Consider the following 26,237-nt stretch of genomic DNA (forward strand, 5'->3'; position numbering starts at 1 on the left):
CGGTCAACTAAAACGGCCCTGAAGGCATGCTCCGGTCACTTGGCGTGTCAACGGCGTGCCGAAATCACGATGGACGTATCCAAGCCTCATCGCTAGTCGATAAAGCAGATCAAGTATACGATAGGACGACAGGTGCTATGAAATAGAGAGTGCCAGAAAGCAAAAAGCGAGAAAAAACAAGGAGGGAGGAAGAGGAAGGACGTACCGACGTTTTAACGAGCCGTGATTTTCGTGCTCGCCTTTTCGAGACCCTTACGTAACGCGACTTAATTGTGAAGGAGCTATCGCGCCGGTTAATACGAGCGTCGGGAACGAGGAGAGACATTCGAGGGGGTGCTTGGCGGGTTTAACTGTGGAGTAACGGCCTGTTAGAGTGGGGGAATAGAAAGATTGCTTTGGAGGGGATACCATCCCCACCACTTACTCGTCCATCAGTCGCTCCGAGGCCGTTGGAGAGAGAGGATTGTTCTTGCCGTTCGTCCGCGTGCTTAACGTTTCGGACTCGCTTTCGCGTTTACGTTCGCCGGTTTCTTTGGATCGGTGCTTGCGCGTTTCGATTCGTGAACGCGCGTCCTTTGATGCCAGAGAAGCTCTCGCGTACCAACGGTAAAGACGTGTGCGGTGCTAGTGTTGGTAAACTTAACCTCAAAGTGGCGGCGGGCCACCGTTTCGGTAGTAAACAACTAAGTGCAGTGTCTCTGTGTAATGGTGTGTCCACGTTGAGGAAGGAGGAGAGTTCGTTTCTTTGGTTTAACGCGAAGAAAACGAGTCTTCGTGTCGAATTTTTAACGCGGTGGTTATCGCTCTGTTTTACCGACCGTAAAAAGGGCACGCCACACTCTTGGTGCCCAACGGGAATTCTTCGTGGCTAGCGTCGGTGTCATATATAACCTCGATGAACGTAGCCAGCGATAGAAATAAGTGGTGATACAAGTTTTATCGATCGAGACGGTGATATTATTTTCGATGAGAATGCGGTAGTGGCGGATGGCAAACATACCGATGGATCATCGTCGTGCATCCGAGGCGGGGACCTTCTCGATCGAATCGCGTCGACAGAATCGCAGACAGAGCCGTCGGAAGGGTCGGTCGTTCTCGTAGCCCACGCGGGCGATTTGAATCTGTGTTTTGTTTATCGTTGTGTTGTTATTTGTTGTCGTTGGTGTGCCGCGTGACATGAAGTGTATCGTTCGCGTGATTTGAGTACGCATACGACAGTGTTTTTATTTTTTATTAGTTCGAAAACAGAGGAGTCATGTATCCCAGTGCCGGAATCAATGCCGCTGCTGTGGCTGCCGCCGCTGCCAGGCATCCGGTGAGTAAACCTATTCGTCACAAGTTTTTTCTCTACTTTCTCTACCTGCAGTTTTTCATACTTTTGTCCACTGTACGCTGCAAACTAGATTTATTGGTTTCGTTATTGTCGATACACTCTTGAAAGTATTCAGTCAGCGTTGATCGATGCTACAGAAATTGTAACTGTTGCGTTATATCTTTCGGAGCAACGTTTTATCGTTCAACGTGCAATTCTCGATGCATTACGCCTTTGTTACGCGGTTTGAGCGATTTGTACCTCGTAAGGCGATCTCACCCGGAGCTAGAGTTGGCTCGAGTTTCAACGTGTAAGGACTCTCTCGCATATGCTCGCAATTCTGATCACGTTCAATGGCGTAGAAGCCAGTGTGTGACACCTTTCGATCGTCTATCGGATTACTTCTCGTAGAATTTCTCGATACGCACGACTCGTATGAAACAAGATCGCGAGTGTTTTACCTTTGTCGACGGAACGCACGTCAAAATATTCGATCAAAATAGCGACTCGGAGTACACAGGCGGTTACCAAATGTGATAATAATACGGACGGCGGTTTCTTCGTGCCCTCCTCGGTTTGCTGTTAATGCGGTCACGTGCGTCGCGGTACACACATTTATCATGGTTCGCGCGTAGGTTACATGCACGGTCTGTGTATACGTGTCGGATACACGTGCCTCTGGCACCGTGCGCGCATACGTGTACCTCGACTCGTTTCGAGATTTCGAGATATCGAGGCGCGCCAAATCGTCGCGTCGCGCTCGCTAACCCGTTACGAATTCGAGGTTAGCTCTGGACCGTGCAAAAGGCACTTCGTCTCGGTCGCGGCGAACCTATTGATCCGTGAATCGTAGAAGATGAGCCGCGAATACCTTCATTTTTTGCTGTTGTATGTCCTCCGCTTCGGGCCACGGATTTCATATTTGGTCTTTAACGGCCGCCACGACCTTAAGTCGTCCCGATCGTTGTGTAACCATGTAATGATTTTGAGATCAAAGTTGAACAAATTTACGTAGTACTTGAATATTTACAGAAATTCAATTAACAAAAATAAAATTAGTCACGTATTGTAGTTGGATTAAGATATCAATTTTGTAAAGTGAAACTAATCCTGAATTATTTATGTATAGCGTGAGATATCTAATCTAACACGCTCATCTTGGATACTCTGTAGATTGTACGTTATGTACATGAAAAATTGTTAATAAATTCTAGGTAGCCACCTGCAGTCCTAATATTACAATGGGGGAGTTGTAGTGGCCGGACAGGTGCAAAGGAAGGAAGAACTTTTTCTTTTTTGACGCCGCGAACCGAACGTGGGCCTTCTTTGGTGGCTTATTAGTTAAATTATAAGAATAAATGGCACTTACGGATTGATACAAATTAAATGGTTGAAAGAAACAATCAGTAAACAAACGTGAGCAAACAGCGAGCCTGTTGTCTTCGATTACTGTTTGGAGCATAGTTTTACAGCATGTTCCAAGTGTGTTGAATCTCGCCAGGTTCGATGAACAGGGAACACCGGTGTTTTCACCGCGTCAAATGCATAGAGCATATTTATTCTAATGCGGGGCGCACGGGTAATGCGTTGGAGCGCGTATTAATACCGTGCGCGGTGTTTTCGTGCTTAAGACGACGTTGAAAGGTGAAGGCAGTGTTCATGGGAAGAATTACATTATTCCCGTTGCCATTATATCCATCTCGTCCCGATAATAATAATAATTAGATATGAAAGCAAAAAAGCACCCATTACTCTCTGTTATAACGGTGTGTTGTCGGGTGAAAGGGACCCTCGGATAGAATAATGAAAGCTTCATCTGGCCCATCCCTAATAACAGGCGTTACACCGGATGCGGCCCGGCGATATTGTAGCACGTGGTGAGCAGTGGGGAGAAAGGAGAGCGAGAAACAGGGCGAACAGGAACGAGATGGAGGAACTAACACAAAAAAGAAAAACTCACTGGCGAAAGAGTCGAGGCTCTGTATCCCCCTCGAAAGGCGGTGACAATGTTGTGGAAAAGGGTGGCTCCGTCGAGTGCCGCGAAGGGAGACGGAGACAGATGAGGATGGAAAGCTGTTCCAACGAAGTCGTTGCCTCGCTTACTCGACGGTCTATCACCGCTGGCAAAACACGCGTATATCGTCTAGGTACCCAGACAAAATTCTTGTCTATTTTTCTTGTTCGCGATCCCAAGGATTTTCGTGATTGAAACCTAACGAGAACTGCGGGATACACCTCCTGGGGTCATTGAATTATCACAGTTTTAGCAGTAAATGTTTTTATGAAAACTGTTGGCCATGGATAGTCAACGTTTCTTTTTCTTTTCTAGAATTTCTGTAACATTTGAACTCGATGGAATAACGTGTTTCAAATGGTGTACCAAATTTGTCCGTTTTGACGCGAGACACATTTAATTACAATAGCTTTTACAATCATTTGAGGTTTTCTAATCAGGCCATGCTGTATCAATGTATACTCCGAAATTTTGCGATAATTGCTACGAGGAGAATGCATTTTCGTCATAAGATAGTAATTTTGGAACGACGAATTCATAATCGGGCCATCATTGTTTTTTTCTCGTTGATTCATGTCGCAGCGAGGCATCGGTTGACAAAAATCTAGTATTACACTGTGAATTTTTTTTTTCTTTCGACAGTGATCCATATCTTGCTCCATTTTTTTCAGTTTTGTTATATCTGGGTTACGAGGTCTTGGAATAGGACTGGTTTTCCTTAATTTGGAGTAAACGTTGCCCTCTGGCTATCTCGAAGTTCCATATACAGGGTGTTCGGCCACCTCTGAGAAGAATTTTAATGGGAGATTCTAGAGGCCAAAATAAGGCGAAAATCAAGAATACCAATTTGTTGATTGAGGCTTCGTTAAAAAGTTATTAAAAAATTAAATCAAAAAATTTCAATTCGTTCTAAAAAAATTATTTTTAGTTGCAGGGGTCAATTACAATCATTTTTAGTGAATAGACATACCCCCGAAATCCTACGCACTTTCGAGAAAAAAATTCGAGTAGGTGTGAAATTTTTCGACAAAATTAAAAAATTTCAAATCGTTCTAAAAAAATTATCTTTAGTTGCAGGGGTCAATTACAATCATTTTTAGTGAATAGACATACCCCCGAAATTCTACGCACTTTCGAGAAAAAAATTCGAGTAGGTGTGAAATTTTTCGACAAAATTAAAAAATTTCAAATCGTTCTAAAAAAATTATTTTTAGTTGCAGGGGTCAATTACAATCATTTTTAGTGAATAGACATACCCCCGAAATCCTACGCACTTTCGAGAAAAAAATTCGAGTAGGTGTGAAATTTTTCGACAAAATTAAAAAATTTCAAATCGTTCTAAAAAAATTATCTTTAGTTGCAGGGGTCAATTACAATCATTTTTAGTGAATAGACATACCCCCGAAATCCTACGCACTTTCGAGAAAAAAATTCGAGTAGGTGTGAAATTTTTCGACAAAATTAAAAAATTTCAAATCGTTCTAAAAAAATTATCTTTAGTTGCAGGGGTCAATTACAATCATTTTTGGTGAATACACATACCCCCGAAATCCTACGTACTTTCAAGAAAAAAATTCTTTATCGAAAATATACTGTGTGGCCGGAAATGTTTCTATAACTTTTTAACAAAGCCTCAATAAACAAATTAGTATCCTTGATTTTCGTCTTATTTTGAGTGCTAGAATATCCCATTAAAATTTTTCTTAGGGGTGGTCGAACACCCTGTATAAATTTGTGAAACAAAATTCAGAATTTCACATATTCCAGCAGCCTATGATTAGGTTCGGAATGGGTATAGAAAAATTGTTACTGCTCGAGTATGTATAAGGAAGAAAAATAATGGTAGGTAGGTAGACAACTGTGGTATATCATTTGGAGCTGTGGCGGACTCACGCTTATGAATTTTGCATGTTAAACTTCAAGAGCTTTGGGGTACGTCATCCCTCGATCCGATTGAATTCAAATTTTATAAGGATTACTTTTTTATAAACTAAAACCATTCTGTTAAAGTACTTTTTAGAGGGTTACTGAAATTGTAAAATTTAAACCTTTCCCTTCAAATGACGCCATTATAAAAATTCGAAAACCTTGTTAAACAATCGATAGACCCACGTGAAATTACAGAAAGTTGACTCTACTGTCTAGGAGACTTCTTATTAAATCAGATACACGTGGCATTGTATTCAAATAATAGACGCATGAAATCATTATACAGCAATTTATTCCTAGCGTTTAATTCACTGAACCCTCGTTGAAGTAGTTTCTATCCGTTCGAGGTGAAAACTGCAACTCCATGATCCGATTTCGATCGTAACTATCGTTCGTACAACTCGTCAAAAACTGTTTATCCGTTGTTCGATGTTCGAGATCGTTATCCGGTGAAGAAAATTTGCTCGTCCGTCGCCTCGAATAGGCGGCCATAACCTTTCTCCGAACCGTGGCGGGTACCGTTCGCGTCGAGCTCCGATTCTGCAAATATTGATACGTTTAATCGGTCCGTTTGCCTCGATGCTTCGCGTAAATGCAGTTTTGCGTGTGCACAGCTGAAAAAACTTTGGAAATCTCGATTCGATATCGAACGTCCGCCGTCTACCCCGATTAGGACGTTTCGTTTTTGTTTTTTTCTGTTTTTTTCACGGTTCTACGAATCACGCGAGCGAACGAATTCGGCGAGTTCCAGCAGAAGAAGAACCCCGAACGTGACAGTGGAAACGTTTTCGAGGAAAGGGGTGGTAGGATAATCGGTCGATTTTAAGCTTCGAATCCGCCTGACGCGACGCGCACGGTAAATGCGTTGTTGAAGCATGCGAGCGGGGCGGCACGCGGCGAGACGAGGCAAATCGAGTCGCGCTGTCGGCACGGAAATACAGAATCACAGTGATATCTTGAGCGTCACGTCGTCCATTATGCTGATGCGCCCGGTAAATTTCACGCATTATACTCCCATTATACGTTTCCTGGCCGAGTGGAATCGCGATTCCCGTGCTCCCGCTCCGCGGTAATTACACGCTGCTGCTTCTCGTTCACCGGCGAAAGAGAAAAGGAACGCGAGGGGAACCAATTGTTTTAATTTCTACGTTATTCCCTTCCCCGGTGCATTACCGTTTTCTATTCGTATTCGGCTTTATTTGTCATTTTTTCCCCCCAACGTAGTAACCGGTTCGTTCTCGAAAAGTAAACATTTTTCGGTGAACTCGTTCCAAGGTTCGAGGTTTTCACCGTTTATTTAACAAGTTTTTTAATCGAAAGAGGCTCGACAAAATAGCAAAATGTAACTCCCCGCGGCGTCAGGATTTTTGATTGATATTTTCAGCGATATAGCGCTCAGCGTCGGTCGAGCGTATTCTTTTTATATTTTCTATTTTCAGTAAACTGTACGGTTCAAATTTATCGATATTGGCAGCACGGTAATTTCATACGCGACGACGCAATAAAATTGCAAGTAAATAGCGGTCGCGACCAAAGTGAAAGTCGTACCGTGGAATCAACATAGCGATCGCATCGATCGATTCACTGTACTCGTAAACGATTCTGTTTTATTACTATTTTATTTAAAATATATCCTTTGTACTTTGTAAAAATGTTTCATCGTTCAGGATTTTCTATCGCGAGTCGATGATCGAGACATTCGGTCGTGAGAGTCAAAGTAAAATTTCCAACAGCGAAAAGTTACCGCAGCGTTGTCTGGGAGGACTTATTACTTAATCCGGCGCAATTGGCACAGGCTAAAGGAACACGACGACCGGAAGAAATGGTTTCGCGCGACGTGTGTTGTACGTGGGAGATACCGTCTGCCCCGGAACCGATGGAGCACGGCCAAATTTGATCTTCCTATACGTTTATCCGGCATCTGGGGTGCGAATAGCTTTCCCAGTTGACGCGACATATTGTCTCTTGAATTACTCGCTGAACCGGCGCCCTCGAGATTCACTTACGGCGCTCTTCGCGTATTATTGTACACGTACGATCGTGCAGCCGTAAAAATCTAACCGATAAAAAGGGAACGTCCTATCATCGGTACTGTCGTATAAAAAAAAAAAAAGAAGGATGGAACGTAGACGGTTTGCTTTCGATAAGAACTTTCCGGGAGCATGAAAAGGCGATTCTCTTTCTCCGGTGCAGGGTCGCGCGATGTCTTTGGCCCTCGAAATGGTTACCGATAAGACATTCGATTTACTCGTTGCACGCTTGCCTAGTTTTCTTGGTCGATAAAGCGAGGATAATTAAATCGACCGAACGGTGGTCTTTATCGGCGGCTTTCCGTTTATAATTGCCATTTGTAGGAGTTCCTAATGGGTCCCGATACTCGATCGACAATAGCCGGAGAATACGGAGGTCCGAGCTCTCGGCAGTAGCTTATTACGTTTAAACGGTTTTCCTCCGATATCGACGCGAATTAATCAGAAGCGATCGCCCGACGGGGATACCTAACCCCATACCACTCCTCTGGCTTCTCTCGCCTCTTACTTTCTCACTTTCGAAAAAAAAGATCAGGCGGGACGCGCAGTTTAGCTGCAGGTGCTCGGGGAAACGTATAATCCGGGGGTAGCTGAGCGAAAGAGGCGAACGACTGCAACTGGAAAGCGTCCCTCGTCTATCCCCCTTCCATTCTCTTGCCGAAATAATCCCCTGACTGGCGCAACAATGGCCAGAAACGAACCCCCGAGCGTGAAGCGTAATACCCCGAGTCCTCAGGGTGCCGTAAATTGGTCCACTGGGAGAGCAAAGGAGGCAGGGTTGTGTGGAGTGCTTTAACCGTGGACCCTCGCGGTTACTTTGCCCACCCCTCTGTTCTGTCTTCCGTTCCAACAAGGAACATCCTAATCGAAATCCCACGACGAGTTCGTTTTTTCTCCACCCCTCCTCCCTCCCTTGCCATGCTTATATTGCTTTTCAATTATTCCGTACCGATTTGTTTGTTGCCACTCCGTTTCGAGCATCGCGTACACTCGCCGCTCCTCTCGTAATCCCGAAGTTAATTTGCTGGATTTGTAATCTCCGGGTACGGTATTTGTTTTCGTACTCTCATCCCTACCGGGCATAATAACGAGTTTCGTTTGGTAAAATTTCGAGCAGTTAAATTCGTACGATGCACTGTTTTATTAAGACGGCACTTTGCTTAATACTCCGTTAGAAACTTTTTCGGTATAACTGGACGAGCAATAACGCGAGACTCGCAAATGGATAAATTAAAAGCAACCGTCGAAACAAAATGGCCGTTCAGGGAAAGTTATTTTTCAACGTGATAACGCTCTACTCCGTGCGTGTTTAACGATGAATTATTACTTATTTCGTATATTGAAAAATTCTCTCTTTTTAATAAACGATGGATTTTATTGTACGGAAGTATTTAAATTAAAAGATGACGCATGTATTGTTGATTTTGATAAACACAAACTACAAAACAAATCAAGTGGAGAATCCTATTAACGTAGACTATTAACCGTCTGTTCTCAAAATCTGGTAGCAAAATTCCTTAGCGTCGACAGGGGGTGGTATTCGTGATCTTCGTATCTGGAGGTTGTAGGGAACACGTTTCGGTACTCTTAGCGTCGCTACACAGAACATGAATATCTCTTACCAAATTCGTGATATAACCCGTTCCAACTGCGTGACGTACCGCGTATAGGAAACTACTTGCTCGTAAAATATCCACTGAAAAGTCCATGTTTCTCGAAGTGCGGGTTTCCCCGTTGCTCGATTTTAAAACGCCCGGCGCGCATCGTTCCCGGAGACATCGTGAAATATCTCTCGTACCCCGCGACCAATAAATATTCCCCGTCGTGGAAATGTGTTTTTACGGTGTCGTTGCACCGATAGTAGTAGTTCTCTGTCGTCGCTCGCGTTTCGCGAGACGCTTTTGGGACGAATTATTTATCTTTTGACAGCACCTTCTATAGATAGCTCCGTCGAGCACGTTTTCGTTTCGTTCGCCTCGAGATTTCTCAGGGACTGTCCGTTTTAACCAAGGTACAAGGGGGTCCTCGAGTGTTCGGAACATAATCCATTGTGCAGGGGCGATTATGTTTACGTCTGCATGCGTTTCCAAGTGGAATGGAACTCCGGGCTTCCACGAGCTCCTCTCTCGTTGCCCCCTCTGGTTCGTCGAGGTCCTCGTTTAAATAACTCTCAAATTACCTCTGTCGTCTCTCGTTCCTCCTTTTAACTCCTTCGAAAGGATCCCGTCTCCTTTACGTACGTGGCCCCGGCAATCTCGTTCCAGCAGTTATTCCCCGATCGTTTCTCCCGTCGGTTAATCCACCGCTCGTGAGCCCGAATTGCTTCCAGTATTAACCTCACAATGAAGCGGCGGAAAGGCGATTCCGTACGCGGCAATTTGAAGACTCGTTAAGGGGTTACACGACTACGGAGCACCAGGAGCAGGGGAAAGTTGGAGTTTCTTTTGTTTGGGTAATGTTTACGTCGTAATTAAATTATTACCATCGAGGCTCATAAAATTTTTTCATTCGAGGATACGTTTCCTAGAAAATCAAATTTAAAAATTGGTTGCAAGTTCAGCGTAAGTAGAAACAGTGGGTTGTGTAAAAATTGGAGTTCATCCTCGCGTAACGTAGTGGTACATTTTGTAACCACGTTTTGTCGTACTTAGTACGATACACGTAATCTACCTATGAGGTTAAATTTGTCGAGCGATAAGGTTTCTCGACTTTGATCAATGAACGACGATAAAACCGCGGTCGGACGTGTATCCCTCGAGAAAATTCGTATCTTCGTTAGTTTTTCGAGTTTCTGCGCGGGACTAGGTGCAAAATACCGTTGAAAAATTCTGTTCGAGGAAAAGAATTTAACTCCTGGCTGTACTATTCGAGGTCGAATTTCTTTGCTGTTTTGACGAGCCACGTATGGTCTTTCACAGTCGGATCATCTTTGATGACGTTGACGACACTCCCAGATCGACGGATCGTGGCCTGGCACACAGTTGATGATCATCGACTGTCAAATTTCCACTCTCGAGTCTCGAGCACCATTCAAATGCTACACGCCTGCTGACGGTGTTGGGTCCATAAGCATCGTTAATATTCATGGCGGCTTTTTCACCGTTTACACCTTTTAAAAAACTCGTGCCGCGACAATTGCCGAATTCCCACTCGTGGAAACTCCATTTCCTAAATATCGTACAGCGCACCGAAACTACCGTGAAAAATTTAAACGAAACACAAACCGAAAGAACGGTTTATACAGGAGCATCGTGATTCATCGAAAACACGGCCGCGTCCCGAGAGTTTTTAATCCGGAAGCGCGATCGTGTCTTCGATAAATTTCAATAATAACGAGTTCCGGGTATGGAACGTCGAAAGAAAAAGGTTTCGCGTATTGCAAATCGTTGCTCTTGGTTCTTGTTTTATTCATTAAAGGTGCTCCGAGGTTTGTACTCCGTTTAAGCTTCCAGGGTTACGTACCACGGTGGAATTTAGTTCGCAACCTAACGCGTCGCGACTCGATATTAGAAGGGGTTAAACGAGAGTTTCGAGTTTACGAATTCTCGAACGGGGGACACACGTTGGGGCTCGTGCTTTATCCGCGATCTTAATTATTCGTATCATTTATGGTTACGATAATTGCTCGGACCGTAGATTACACGTGCAATTAAGTGGATTCGCGTTGGCGATAACTTCTTTTGCGCCGGGTCCGAGAAAGCGACGTCGAGAGAAAAAGAAGTCGAGGAACACGTCGGGGACCGATACGACGGTGGACCGCGTTCACGATTTTCACGGCTCGTTAGTCATGGCTTTATAAATCGAACTCGTAAGAAAAAAGGAGGAAAGCTGGTGGTTTGTGTGCGCGGTACCCGTATAGCCATACACACGGCGAGCGTGTGCGTGCGCCTTCCGTGCGGAATGTGCGAGTACATAAGTATTTCGTGCACGTTCGCCTCGAATAATGCGTGAAGGCACTTGGCAAGAAGGCACCGCGTCGTATGGGTGTACACGTACGCTCGCGCACACGCGCGCGTATATACGTATGCATGTATATAGCGCGATAAATACGCCTAACCGCTTTGTAAACCTCGGGTGGAAGGTGGCAAGAGGGGAAAAAGAAAGTCCGAGGAAGCCTCTTGAAGTCCCCTCGGACCTGCTCGTACAGGAGAATGGCACTAATTGGCATTAGGCTTGGCAGTTTGTCGTGTTCCCCCCTCTTTGGCCTGTGCGCTGTGCTCCTGCTCCTACATCACGGCCGCACACCGGAGTATTTCGTTTCCATGACTCCTCTTCCGTGACTGCGAACATTTCTCTCTCCTCCCTTCCACGTTCCCCGTAAAATTGCCCTCGGGCCAAGACTCACAATCGCGGTATTACTTATCGCTGCTGGCAGCACGCACGCTGGATATACACTTAACGAGTATCCTCGATCGCCGTCCACGCTCTCGCGACTGTTCGCCTCTTTTGTCCTTTAATCCCGGCCGCTTTGGGACTCGGTAATTTCTCACCGCGAGAGCCAAGGGGTGGCGGGTTATTATCCCACGCGGACATCGACGCCACGAAAAATGGCGATTCGGGAACACGGTCCCCCGAAACCCTCGAACCGGAGGAAATTTGGTCGATCGGAGCCGTGCACCGCGACCGCGGAGAATTGAATTCTTTTTCTGATCGTTAAGGTGCAACCGTCTTAACTCGATCGTTTTCATCCGACCGTGACTGGTTTCTTGTTCCTTTGCTCGAGAGAGGCCGAGGATGCGGAAACATCGTGTCTTTGATACGTTGCGTTCGTATTTACCAGAGTTGATTGATAACTAAGCGCTTTTTAGGGTAAAAGAATCTCCAAGAGTATTACTGCTAAACTAAGATAAATTGTAGTCTCTACCAGGTTCTATAAAAGGTAAATACTTGTTACATTCTGTATACACGAGACGATAAGGATATTAGGACCGATTGGAGGAAAATAGGAAGTTATATAGAGTTTGCGACCGGGAGAAATATGGTAGCACACGATAGATAGCGGGTAAGGACTTGGAGAATTGTTTGCTGGATGAAGGAGTCGGAGGACCTTGGAACAGGATAAGGAAAGAATAATGGAGGCGTCAGGATAAAAGGGTGGCGAGAAGAGCGAACGCGAGGGGAGCGCGAGCAAAGCGTTAGGGGAGTGGAAATAAGTTAGGTTAAAATTAGTTTACAAATTTATAACCTGGAAGGGAGTAAATTGAATACAGAGCATACGCTCCAGAAGAATATACAACGGATTAGATCTTATTGATGAATATAGTACGCTTTCGTGCAACTGTGCGTCACCCCCGACGCGTTTGAATTACGTTACGACGTCTTGGTACATCAAACGATGCAAGCAGGCGGTACAAGAGTTAATTTTATCAAATTTATCTGCGGGATTTATCAGCAAGGATTACCTGGCAGACTGTTATGAACGTCGATAGACGGCTGAAAGGATTTTCTGGTCGTAGGAATTTATACAGCGCCGGTTGAGAACTTGCGAGGATCCCATTACTGCTCGTGGCCCTCTGACGGTACGCACGAGAGACGACGCCGCAGACCAATAACATACAGTTTTGATCCACCGTTTACGAGATATCGCCAGGAATATTGGCGATAAATTCACCACCGGTTTCAGCGTAAAGCAGTAACGCTCAATCGGTGATACCGTATCGCGCTTGCATTTTGCGTCGGGACGCAACGAGGGACAACGGGTGAGAATCATTAAACGAAGTTGAAAGCCGTTTCTAATTTATTGCCAATGTGCCTGGCATTCCGTAGTAGCGGATCGACCAAAAACATATGTATTCGGCTTGTTGCGAACGCCTTGGAACGCATAACAAAGACGATCCAGCGAAAAACGTACAAGGTTGGCTTAATTATTCTTTTCATTAACGACACGAAAAATGAGCAAGGCAAAGCTTCAGAGAAGGGACACTAAACCCCGTACAATTTTTAATTTTCACACACCACCTACAACGAGTCTGCCAATTACACGTCGAAATTATTGCCACGAACTTTCCAGTATTCAATTATTTCTTCAAAGCAGTTAGCACTTGGCGATCTCAAATACACTCGATTTCGCTATTGACTTTCCCTTCGCAGACCTGGCAACGTTCTTGCGTAGGCATATCCTTAATATTCCGAGAAATAATTCAGCGTTAAAGTCGGACACCGCTGTACGTGTAAACAGAAAACCGTGATTGCGAAGAAACGGATAATGGTTCGGTAGTTATAGCGGCGTAGCGCGAAGTAGATTTCATCGCGAAGCTAATGCCGCGAGTAGAAATCTTTTTACGGCCGATAATTCCGCGGAGAGTCTGCTGGGAACACTCGAGGGATTTTCTTCTTTCGCGGGCCGCTTCGGGATCAGAAGTCTTCCGTTCGATGGAAAAAGGTTCAACCGTTTTTCGAGACATTCTGAACGATACGCTCGCGAATTTCAAACGCTCACAGGTTTCTTCGCCCGCGCACGTACAGAGACGTTCCTAGCAAGCACGTTTGTGCTGTACAAAAAATGAATGCAGTACACTCATCATATTATATCAACGACTAAACGGCTATAAATTCAAAGATTTTCTTCCAAACTTCCAAGAAACTATCTTGGAAAACGAGCCATGGATCTAATACTAACACCTACACATACTTAACTGGTGTATTCGCAAAGATATGTTTTACGAATACGTCTTATGCAATATGGGATCGTAAGATAAAAGAAATCATTAACGTCAAGAAAGTAGCGGTGTGGTGTTGGTTCAATGAGTAGGACGACTGGCGCAGGTTCGATTTTTTCATCGATTTCGACAGTACCGAAAGTGTTAATCGCTTCAGAATTAACACACAAATGCATATTTACAATCACTCTAAGTATTGGATACTCTCACCAAAGATCTCAATCATCATCGAAGAGAAATCCCAAAGATTTACCAAAATCTACCGTACTAAGAAAAGCTACAGAGAAAATACAGATCTGTTATTAACATTATCGTGTCCATAGTGTTGTACCATTGGTACTGACGCATCCCCCCGTCGTCTAATCGGACATATTGCTATTATATTAGCAGCTTACAAAGAGTATTTTATTCGACGAGAAAAAAAGAAACTAAGAGAGCCTGCAGGGGCTGCTCGAGGGATTTTCTTCTTTGACGGACCCGGGGAGTCTTCCGTCCGATGGAAAAAGGTTGAGCCGTTTTTCGAGAGGTCCTGGACAACACACTTGCGAATTTCCAACGCTCCCAGGCTTCTGTGTACACGTATACACACAGAGAGATTCTTTCTGAATACGTCTGCCCGGCTGGTCGGCGGCACACTGGTTTTCCGCAAACCCGCCGCGCTATGCAAATATTTGCTGGACGTTCGTCGGGGCTCGGTGTGCACCTTCTGCGTCTCCTCCGGTCGTAGTTCTCCCTGGTATTCTCTTAGGCAGGCGTCGTCATGGATACCATCGTCTACACGGACGAAGAAACCAAGGAAAAGGGAAAGAAACGTCCAAATATTTGGCTTCGACTAGCGCGCGGACACTAATCAGTTTCTTTTTGGCGCTGGACAGTGACACTGCCAAGCCTGAAACTCGCTAGACAACATTCGGAATATCGTCGTCGGGTTTGCGAGGCGGCTGGAAACACGCATGGGACTGTAAATCGTATTCGTATTTATACCCTGGAATGCGGCGTTGGCGGCTTGATGCGTTGTACTCGTGTATTTATTAATTAAGAAAAAATAGAACAGAAATGCCGGACAAGTGTACGCGAAAATGTTAAATTTCGTGTTTCGTTCCCCGTGCGTTGCTCAACGCGTTTGCACTTGTCCGCTCATGCATGATATTGTAATGAATTGAGTGTCCCGCCTAAAGCTTAACACCGTCGAACAGTTATCAGAGTCGGTGACTCGTAAAAATTGCCTACACGGGATCGAAGAACATAAAGTTTACTGCCCACTCAGAATTTATCAAAGGTATTTCAACGCGAATGTATTTAGTCAAAGTTACGTAACGCGTCAGTATAATCTTTGTTATTAAATATCTACTAAACTATTCAGTGTCGACACATACAGGGTGTTCGGCCACCTCTGGGAAAAATTTTAATGGGGGATTTTAGAGACCAAAATAAGACGAAAATCAAGAATACCAATTTGTTGATTGGGGCTTCGTTAAACAGTTATTAACGTTTAAAGTTCCGACTGTACTGAATTTTTTTCTCGAAAGTGGTTAGGATTTCGGGGGTATGTGTAATGACCAAAAATGATTGTAATTGACCCCCGCAACCGAAAATAATTTTTCCAGAACGATTTGAAATTTTTTTTTTTCGCCGAAAAATTTAGGCAACCCCCCTGTCGATTTTTCTTAAAAATTCCTTTTTCATTTTTAATAATTTTGTTTGACACCCTACAGAAAAGTTGTCTAATACTTTTTTGTAGGTACCCATGAGCTCTACTTCAGAAAAAAGTTTCATTGAAATATATTCACAATTGTAGGAGTTATGGCTGTTTGAAAATTGGACCATTTTTATGGGGGTTTTCTCATTTTGCGGGGTCAAGAACCAGCTTTTCGAATATTTTTAGAATTTCTACATATTCTACACTAAAATACGCGGCGTTTGGCTTTTTGAACATTAAAATCGTCCAATCCGTTCAGAAGTTATGACATTTTAAAGATTCGCATGAAAATTCGGGCAGACATTTCTGGCCAGAAATTATATTTTCGGTAAGGAATTTTTTTCTCGAAACTGAGTAGGATTTCGAGGGTATGTCTGTTGACCAAAAATGCTTGCAATTGACCCCTGCAACTAAAAGTAATTTTTCCAAGACGATTCGAAAGTCTTTTTTTTCACCCAAAACTTTCAGCACTTACTCGAATTTTTTTCTCGAAAGTGGTTAGAGTTTCGGGAGTATGTGTAATGACCAAAAATGATTGTAATTGACCCCCGCAACCGAAAATAATTTTTCCAGAACGATTTGAAATTTTTGAATTTAATTGTTAATAACTTTTTAACGAAGCCTCCACCAACAAATTGGTATTCTTCATTTTCGTCTTATTTTGGCCTCTAGAATCCTCTATTAAAATTTTTCCCAGGGGTGGCCGAACACCCTGTATAGCACGAGTCGAGTATTCAGCGATTTATCGTTTGTAGAGTTTTATTAAAATTGTAGTATAAGATCCTTTAGCGATTTATACTTTCTTAGAGTCTTGAAATCAGTATGGACATAAGTGCATAGGTCAAGGTTAGGTATACCTTCAGTCACAATTTCTTATTTTTCGGAGTTTCACGTACGATACGTTAAAGCTTGAAATTCCGCTTTTTTGTTCCCCCTGGATACGCGAGTTCGCACCTACGATCCAGGGGGTTCGAACCTTAAAAACTTGAGCCACAGAAGCCTCAAGGTTCTCGTTCAGACAGCATTCTATTGATTCTGGCCGCGATAAAGTGGAGCGTTCCCAACCTATCGCATGTAATATCAAGAGCAATAAAACATGTACGTTGGCAGTTAGCTCGGGACTTCTTATCCGCTTCTTTTGCCATCGACGTATGTAAGAATAATGTATAGAAAAAGGGGTCGCGACAGAGCGACGCCAGTGGCATTGCCCTCGACCAATCATCTTACCACCACTGGTAAGAATGGAAAATTGGCACGAAAACGGCGTGGAATAGCTCGCCGCTAATAGAGAGATGCACAGGGGAAAATACGTTCACCCTCGGATGGCTCAGCTTTTAGATCGTTATCGTGGATCGCATTAAAGCAATCGGATGTATTACCGGCCTTTTCCCTTCGTTCTCGTCTTTTATCTTCGTTTCCATTTTCGTCCTCGTCGCTCTCTCGGTTTTATCTCTCGTTCGAGTATCGATCAAGCTCGCGCTGCTGCTTTTCACCGTATAATTGAATCGTATTCCGTGTTAATTCCTCGTTATACCGGGAGAATCGGTGACTGGCTGCGAATAAATTATCGCGTTCCGGTTCGTTGATTCGAGTTTCTAGAAATAATCGCCGCGGCATGTGTTCCGTCTCGTGTAAGAAGGAAAAGCATTTAGTTAATGCGGACGGACGTAAAGTAGTCATGGTCCGTGCAACGCGCGAACGTACTATTAATTTCATTGAGATTCTTGCTTCACCGATCATTCTTGCAGCCGTACCGTTAATGCACCGTACGAAAAGAAATTCGCGGCTAAATTATTTTCCTACTTTCGATTACACGTTACTATTTCAAGATGAAAACTCGATAACGATTTCTCAGTTTACAACCACCAGACGATAAACATCCTAGGACAATGCCGAAAGTAAAGTGTTTCTAATTAAATTAGTTTTAACTAGAGCTATCCATTTGGATGGATAAATGTAAATGCAATTCGAAGACAATAATCTTGATGGAATATATCGTTCAAAAGTCGGTCCTCTGATTCAGCAACAATAACACAAAATACATATTACATTCTTGGTGGCGGGGAAAGTATCGAGTGTCCTGTAACAAGAGATAATTATCGGTTAGAATTGTTTATTCGTTGCTATTGTCTTGAAAACAGAACCAGACCATCGTAGACCATTACTTTCCGCTCTAGAATCTTATATTGTCTTAAAAACAAAACTAGACCAACACGAGACCTATTCCTTAACGAGAACGGTTCATCAGGTTCTGTTTTCAAGATAATAACGACGCATAAAGAAATTCCAATTTCAAAATAAGTTGTAATTGCTTATTTTCTTCGTGCTCCTTATTAAAACATTCTCAGCTACAATACGATATAGATCACCCGATAACCTTCGCCCTCCAACATAGTTTCAGGTTGTTTAAATAAATGAGGTTTTCGACACGGGATATAATTATTCCTTGCGTTTTTTAATGGAAGACTGGATCAGTGTTCCCCAATCCTCTTCGAATCATGCACTGCCTCAAAGACTTTTATGTCCTCGATCGGCATAATTTTTAATTGTCTCCAAAATAACATAGAGTCAATAGTCACCTGTTGTCCATCGAAATATAAGTAATAAAAATAGTGGTTGGATAGGTGTAAGGAATAAAGAAAATTTATATTATTTCTGATCAAATATTTATTCGATTAATTACATATTTACATATGAAAAGATATTAAAGTTTAACTAGAATTGTCTGACATCGATGAACTCACTTTTGAAAATGGTAGAATTCTCAGTGTATTGTATTTTTAACGACGCATGAATTTTCGATGAATTATTAGAAATCTTATTAGATATGCAAGGCATTTGATTCACGCATCGTTTCGTCGCAGTCGAGTAGCCAAACAGTTGCTGTACCAACGATTTTCTAACAGATGGGTAGGTTCTGTAGGGACCGTGGGCTTTGTTTGGCTTGTTCTCTCCCCACGCATAAATCTGCTGGGATATTTTATTCCTGAAGCCACTCTAAAAACATTTCTTCGTTCAACGTATCCAACGAATCTGATAAAACACCTGGAATATTTAAAAGGTTGAGAAACCCTTATTGCAGGATGTCAGCAGACTTGTATAAGGTTCGAAGGTAGTAATTTCGAGTACTACCTGCAAAGCTAAGCAACTACGCATTACTTGAGTAGAAAAATGGATGTAACTCGGGAACAAGATTAAATAGTTTATGCTATAATAAGCACTTGCGCAACGATGATGTCAGTCGTGCTAGACATCGATGGACGATAACCTTTGCTATAGTATTAGTAGAAGAGTCTTTAATCCCGCGATCGAAGGTTTCTTTTCTATCCGTTCGATTCCAAACAAAGATTATATCAACCGCCCAACCAGATACGCGAGTTCCCTGATTTTAGTGATAATAAACTATATTGAAAATCGAATGTACAACGAATGTTGAATCGTAGAGATTAAGAAGCCGTTATTCTTCCGCCATTTTGGTCCACTCGTTTCGAAAAAGAAAATGCAGGAAAACACGAGGTTCGTACCGCTCGAACGGCCCCCGGCTATCGGATTATCAAATTCCTGTTTACTGTTCGTCGTGTCAAGTCACACGTAAAACCCCGAACGGCCAGGCTAATCCAGTCTTCGGGTACCACTCATCAAGTATTCGAAACGACAATCGTTGGGAGCCCCAACCGGTAAGCGACCCTCGTGTACATCTCTCTCCCCCTTCCAACAACACAAGAGGGGTCCCTATTATTTTCCACGAGGTCGTCCGTGACCACCTCCGGGGGGGTCTCTCTTCGTGATCGGTCGTAATTTTTGGAAGCGAGCCGCGACCCTCGAGGGCTTTGGGGCGTTAAGCCGAATTAACATAAGAGCGTGTGTGCAAACAGAACGGCTTCGACGAGGAGGGGGAGAGGGGACAGGGGGCAGCGTGTCCGAGAGCAGGAGGGAACGAAAGATAGACGTACGCCAGGCTGGTCTGGGGACGCGGAGAGCAGAGACCGGGATGAAGCCCCGGATAGTTGGATGGTGGAACGGAGGGAGCATTGGTGGGAACACGTGTCCCACACGGAGATAGTTAATTACTCGTTTGTGCACGCTGGGTCGGATCGCGCGCTACCAGGAGGGAGACAGAAAGGGACGGAAAATCGGTGAGCGACGCCGGTGGGAGCAGGACGGATTTATGCGCCGCGGGAATGAGATCAGCCCGGAGTGGAGGGAACGAAAGACCGAGAGACGCGAATCGTCGGTCGAGCGAGCTGGATGGAGCAGCCATGGGATCCGGAATGAGAGGGAAAGGTCGTTCAAGAGGGACATCGTGAAGCCGACGGACGAGAGAGCGAGACGGGACATTCCTGTTTCATCGGACCGTTGAGACCTACGCTCGCCACGGAGGTGGAGAAGGTGGCGGCGATGGGACAGGGTATACGAGGTGGAGGCGAAAAACGAGGATGAGGTTAATGATATACATGGGGGCTACCGTATACTACCGGCTCGATCCCATCTGTGGCTACCTTGTCTCCTTCTCTCGTTTCTTCACCGTCACCGTTCCAACCGTCTCTCTCTCTCTCTCGCTCACTAGCGTTTCCTTCTTGTCGTTTCACGCTTCTTTCGCTCTTTGCGATTCAACAATGCGCATGTATTTCCATTCTGTGTTTATCTACGTACATGGACAAGGTGTACGCGCTCTTATATGTTAACACGATCCGGATAGCGCATTATGCTCAATCTCGCTCTTGATGTATCACTCGATGCCGCGGTTCCCTTGAATAGTAAATCTTTACGATTGCAAAAATAACTATTTCTATTTTACTTTTGGTACACCTGCCAATTACAGTAACGATTCTTAAAATGAGCCAGACGCGTTCGCTTCTACTTAGGGAACCTATACTATGTTCTTCCAGAATGTTTTACACGATATTGCGAGACATACAAAAGGCAAATTTGATAAACGTCTACGTTTGAATAACCCGATTGGAAATACCAGTCGTTTCGTAAAGGAAAAATTTTAGCGCGAATTCTGCGAAACGATTCGTTCTCTTTTTGCACGGAATATTCATCGAAAGGAATATCAGACTATAAAAAACGTGTTTTATTCGTCGTAACGATGACTAAACAATATGTAAACGTGGTCCTATATACGTTGTTCTTTTATGAGATCCAATCACTCGAAGTTGTACACCTGGATCGATAGTTCTTTTTGTTTATGCGCTGTTGAATTTATGAGATAGATCCTCTTGATTGAACAACGCTATTTTTATTTGCTCGCGCATAAATGAAACGATTATCTTCCACTTTAGCGTTCATACAACGACATGCAATTATGTCGATACTAATTGTAAATTAGTAATGTCTTCTTTATCGTTACGAGCTATCTAATTGCAGGTGTTCGGTATCGATAATGTTTCTTATACGTACTTGACGATTCGTCGAGTCTTTTGATATTGTTTTGTCGTTTTCTCTTGTCGATGTAACGAGTACTTTTTTTTTGTTCACTTAACAACGATTCTTTAAAATGAAACAATTATATTTAGACGTTTTGTTTCCTGTCGGTTCAACACTGTTTCTGCTCTCTCAATATTGTTTACTCCTTCAAAAATGTGAATTCAAACTGTACAAATACAACTCGTGTCAGAATTCAGAATTTTTAATGTTCAAATTCATAAATTTATGTCTATATAATACAAAAGATAGTATGTATATAATACATACAGACAAAACAGTTTTTTCTAGACAATTACCTAGATGAAAAACGGGTATCAGCCCTTTGTACTCTCACTTTGTAGGCGACTCTCGGTCGCCACTGGGTTCTTTGCAGCGACTCGAATGGCGACCGACAGGCGACAATCTTTGTTTATGTTAGATCTCGAAACGCGAACAGCAATATCGATTCACGAACAAGTTCCCTAGCTCTTCGAAACATACAAAACGATGCTAATGTACGGTTATCGCGGTTTTCAATGTCGCAGAAATCGGTGAGGTGGGTCGCCAAAATTATTTTATCTGCAAAAACTTTGCTTGCATCGATGATACCCGACTCTGTCGCTGCCCTCGATTCGAAACAAGATTTTCTTTTGGACGGATAAAAATGTAATCGCCGGTTTTATCTATTATTGGAACGGAATCGTCCGCTGGATCGTTTTGGACGAACCGGATAGTGTGAATTCGACTTAAACAATTAGTGAACCGGTCCAGGAGTTTCAATGCTCCGGCTACAGAGCTAATTGTTACAAACAGAATTCCCAAGCGTCCCGGAATCAGCGAAGAGCCATCGTAGTTTGCAGGGAGAAACACAATTACCGTTAGCGATTCACTCGTCGCCTCGCGAAAGATACCGCGAGCGAGAGCGAAACGCATCGCGCCGATTAATGCCGGTAGTCTCATCGCGAGCGTGTACACGCTAGTTGTATACACACCGTAGCGCGATGGTAACGCGCTTTATGCGTGGCGAATGAAGTGATTCCCGCCGCGTACGTACCCGCCCCGAAGAAGGGAAGATTGCGCTGACACAATACGATTCCGCAGCCAGTTTCATAGTCGCTCGAGCGAATATTGGTATTCGCTACCGGCGTTGCAAGAGGACTGCGCACGCTCCGGTGACTTTTCGAAGAGCAGAACGCACGGAGTGGTTGCACCAGGAGGTGAGGGGTGGCGGGGGAACAGAGGCGGGTACAGGAACTGTGCACCGAGAATTCCGTTGCAGAAATACGAGCACCATGTATCAACGAAGTCGAGCGAGTCTGTTACAAGCGGAGATATCCCTTTTATGTATCTCCGTTTGCTCGTTGCGTTACCCTGGACACTGTGTTACGTCCACGGATGCTCTACGGTTATCGATAAGATATCGGGAACGCGAAACGAACGACGCATAACGTCACGCACGAGTCGCTTTTTAACGTCATCGGGCACCGCGTTTCGTACAATACTTTGTACGTCGATCCCACCATGCATTGAAATCTCCGTCGATGTGTGTTTCGTCTCCTGTTTGATCCTTTGCAAAATTTATTCACGAATAACGAAATTACCCTTTGGTACAAATAGAATACAACGCGAGGTTTCAGGTGATATTTACTGTACGAAGGCGAGCGAGAAAACTCGAGAAAAATACGCGAAGTTTTCGATTCCACTGCACGATCAGGTTGACTTGCTTAACTACCTTTAAATGCATTCATTTGCGAGGGAAAAAAATCCAGAATCACGACGCTATCGCGGTGTTGCATGTCGAACTTAATTAAAAGCACACGCATATCGCACAACGTTGCCTTGAGCTACAAGTTGCTGACGCACTGCGTTTTACTTAAAATATTACGCGCGTTGAACTGGCTTACATGAACATTCACGTGCGGCTTGAACTTTGTTCCCTCTTAATAGTTAGAACCTTTAATAGTTATCGATACCTAATTGCGTCTGTCACGTAACGAGTATCGAGCATGGGAATCCTTTAACCAAAAGACTATTATTTCGATCCACGTGTTAAGCGACCGATTTTTTAAATTCAACATATAAATAGAATATCGGCGACAGGGTAGAAGTAATTTTATTAATCGAATGTGGGAATACTTCGAGACTAAATATATTGAATACAAGACCTGTGGTATTCACGTGTAAAATCTGATTGTAATAAAATTACATTGTGCTTTATTCAAGTTGCGGAATGTCGTGTTTAAAAAATCATACGATATTCAAATAAACGGATAACAATTTCGAGACGGTTGGAAGGGCGAGCAACGAGCGTCGTATACAATGGAAACCCCGACATATGGTTGCCTCGTGTTTTTCTGTCGATCCTAAACTTCCCGTTCCTCGTTGTCCACACCATCGCTACAAGATGTATCTGGTGTCTCCTTTTTTTTTTCTCGTCTCCTTTCTTGGACACTTCACGTTGCCTCGAGGGACTACGAAGTCAACTCCGGAGATAATAAGAAAAAAGAAAAAAAGAAAAAGTAGTCGGGTCGTCGAGACCTCGGCGCGTAGCTACATTAGCTGCAGCTTGTTCGCAGATAAAGGCAGCTACGCTCTTAAAAACCCTCGGTCGACCGTTGTCGAGAGATAGCTCCGATAATGGCTCGACATTCAGGAGACACGAAAGACTTTTCTCCCTATCTTCCTTGTCACGCTTCTACATTTATCTCGTTCCGTTCGACCCGTAGCAATCATAGCCCCGAGGAACAGGTTAACGGCTGGTCCGGGACATAGAAAAACAATTAAAGGCGATTTTACTTCCTTCTTACGACGGGAATGGGAACTTGCGTAAATTCAGTTCGTTCCGTGTTCTCTTATTTTTTTGTCCAGCGTGTAGCAACGCGTCTCTGACTATGGACGTTCGGAATATTTTCACGGATACACGGAATTTTTCCGACCTGTTCTCTCTAACGGACAACTCGATAGAAACTTCAGAGCGTGAAATTTTAATTCCCTTCTGTTTCGCCGTACAAAGTTCGTACGAGTATTGTTACCGATCGAAATGGACGTCGGAAGGACCCGGTACATCGAACGAGTACGTTATGGGGGAGGGGGGACGATTATTTTCGACGGTCGAGTAGCTCCGTGAAAAAGAGTTGTTTTGTAGCCAGCCGTCGTTGCTCCTTGACAAATCGTGCCCGGTGATTCGTATAAATCCCGCATTTACGGCTGGCGAAACAGATCGTTGAGCACACACGTATGCACACACGTGTCGCTCGCCCGATTAGAATCGCAATTTAGATGCTCTCGAGTGATTTCGCCGCGTGCTCGAATTTCATTGCCCGTGCGCACCCTCGCAACCAAAGGGGACGAAAAGGTGGGGGAGGTGGTGGGTAGCGCGCACGGTTCCACCCTATAATGTCAGATAACGAGATTATCGTGAACCGAGCAAGGAAGTGGCGGTAAGAGCTGTGCGGCGGCCATCCTGCTCGAGAAATTTCATTTCGACGTGACCGTCCTTTCTGTCGCCCCTTCACCCCTCCACCTCGTCCCGGGTTGACGAAAAAGAAAGAAAAGAAAGCGCTATCGGCCCCGGGAGATCAGGAAGGGTGACATTGTTCGTAAGTGTCGAGAATCGAAGGGCGACCCTGGCCCATTCAAAGTCCCCCCCATGGTCGTTCGGTTTGCCAGTAATTGTAACATATTCACCCTTGGCGCAGTCAACCCTTATGCAAAGTTGCCTCGGAACATTGTGTTTGCTCTTAAAGGCCTCCAAGATGAAACCAGCCGCGATCGTGTTACCCCGTCATGGGAAGAAGGAAAAGTCAAAGAACGAAAACGAGACGTTGGGACGTCTTTGTTCGTACTTTTTTAGTTACTCCAGAGTAGCGATATTTGTTTTTATTTCGAACTAATTTCTTATCTTACTTCTTACTGGCTGCTCAAGGCCACTGCTCCGACTGTAAATCGTGTCAGACCCGCGTTTCCTTTTACGGGCTTGCATCTCTGTTTGAGAACAGAGGTTGCTTGCACGTTGGGCGAATAACTGTGAAGTAGAGTGGCGAGGTAGCCGAACGCAGATAATCTTTTAGAGAACTGAACTGTTCTATATTTACACTATTTTAATACGCGTAAAGAGTATACTATGTTACAATATGTAATAAACGAACAAATGAAAGTACTTCGTACGACGAAATTCAAAAAAAATGTGAGCGCAATTTTGTGGATTTTCTTTTGAAAATGAAACGCGTCCTGTCTAGGCAAAAATGCATAAATGCTTATGTTGTGGCGCATATTATATACACATCGGCGTAGCGGCGTCAGTGGGGCGCAAAGGGTTAATGAATATTCAAGACGTAAAATATCACGCGTGAAACATTTCGTTGAAAGAAAAAAGGAAAAAAAGGAATGGTCGAATAATCTCTTTGTTAAAGAGGGGTGATTGACGTGGCTGCCGGTAGAAGCAATCTCGGAAAAAATTCGACTTCACGGAAGGATAACTGGCGCGCGTGTGTGCGTCGGGACGCACGCTACCCTGTACGTGTAGGTATTGTAACGTAGGGGTGGTTTTGGGTGCTCGTAAAAGGACGGCAATGGAGGGGCCAAAATGGGGTTTATGACTGTAACAGATTAGGTGGCCGAACTACCAGGGTGGTTCTTGCCGTGCTTCCTATTATCGTAGAGCTTTTGTAGTGCCGTGCTTTTGTTGAAACGCCTCGTCACTCTCTCTCCTTTTCCCTCTTTCCCTCTCCGTTTCTCCCTTTCACCCTTGTTGGAGCAAGAAAAGGTATGAAACGGGCAGTGAAAGAGAGAGGGTCGTTTCAGGGGTTGGGTGGCACCGGGCTACGACAGTTGGCCGATATTTGAGCTTCCTTTGTGTCGCTAAAGTACCGCGCCCCATTGGCGTAGCACGGACCCGGAGTTTTCTCGTGGCGCTTTTATCTTTTGCTGCTTTTTCGCGGCAACTCTCAACGGGAACAGGACGACGGGGGCTGGAAAAGATAGGCGTCAGAGGTGGGGAAAGACAGAGGAGATTCGACCAGTAATTACCTGGTTCACTCAGAGCAGACGAACCGTGTTGCTTTTGGTCCTTTGTTCGCCTCTGGCTTCTGTTCATTTAATCTTCGTTCCGTGTGTTTTTTTTTTTTCAAACTCTCCCCTTTTCCGCTCTGGTTGTTATCTTTTGTTTAATGGTCAGAAGAGGGTG

General features: G+C 44.1%; 1 protein-coding gene across 2 annotated transcripts in view; it reads left to right on the forward strand.

Annotated features, from left to right (window-relative positions):
• The first annotated feature begins 351 nt into the window (after positions 1–351).
• Positions 352–26,237, forward strand: part of LOC143351664 (protein groucho) — a 158,890-nt gene continuing 133,004 nt past the window's right edge. Inside the window, exon 1 of one of the 2 annotated variants that reach the window (XM_076783473.1) lies at positions 352–1,315. In XM_076783473.1, coding sequence (XP_076639588.1) covers positions 1,256–1,315 — 60 coding nt within the window. In that variant the 5' untranslated portion in view covers positions 352–1,255. The remainder of the gene's footprint in view (positions 1,316–26,237) is intronic. The other variant, XM_076783465.1, reaches the window with a different exon arrangement.

This window comes from Colletes latitarsis, chromosome 1, assembly GCF_051014445.1.
Source record: "Colletes latitarsis isolate SP2378_abdomen chromosome 1, iyColLati1, whole genome shotgun sequence".
Taxonomy (NCBI): domain Eukaryota; kingdom Metazoa; phylum Arthropoda; class Insecta; order Hymenoptera; family Colletidae; genus Colletes; species Colletes latitarsis.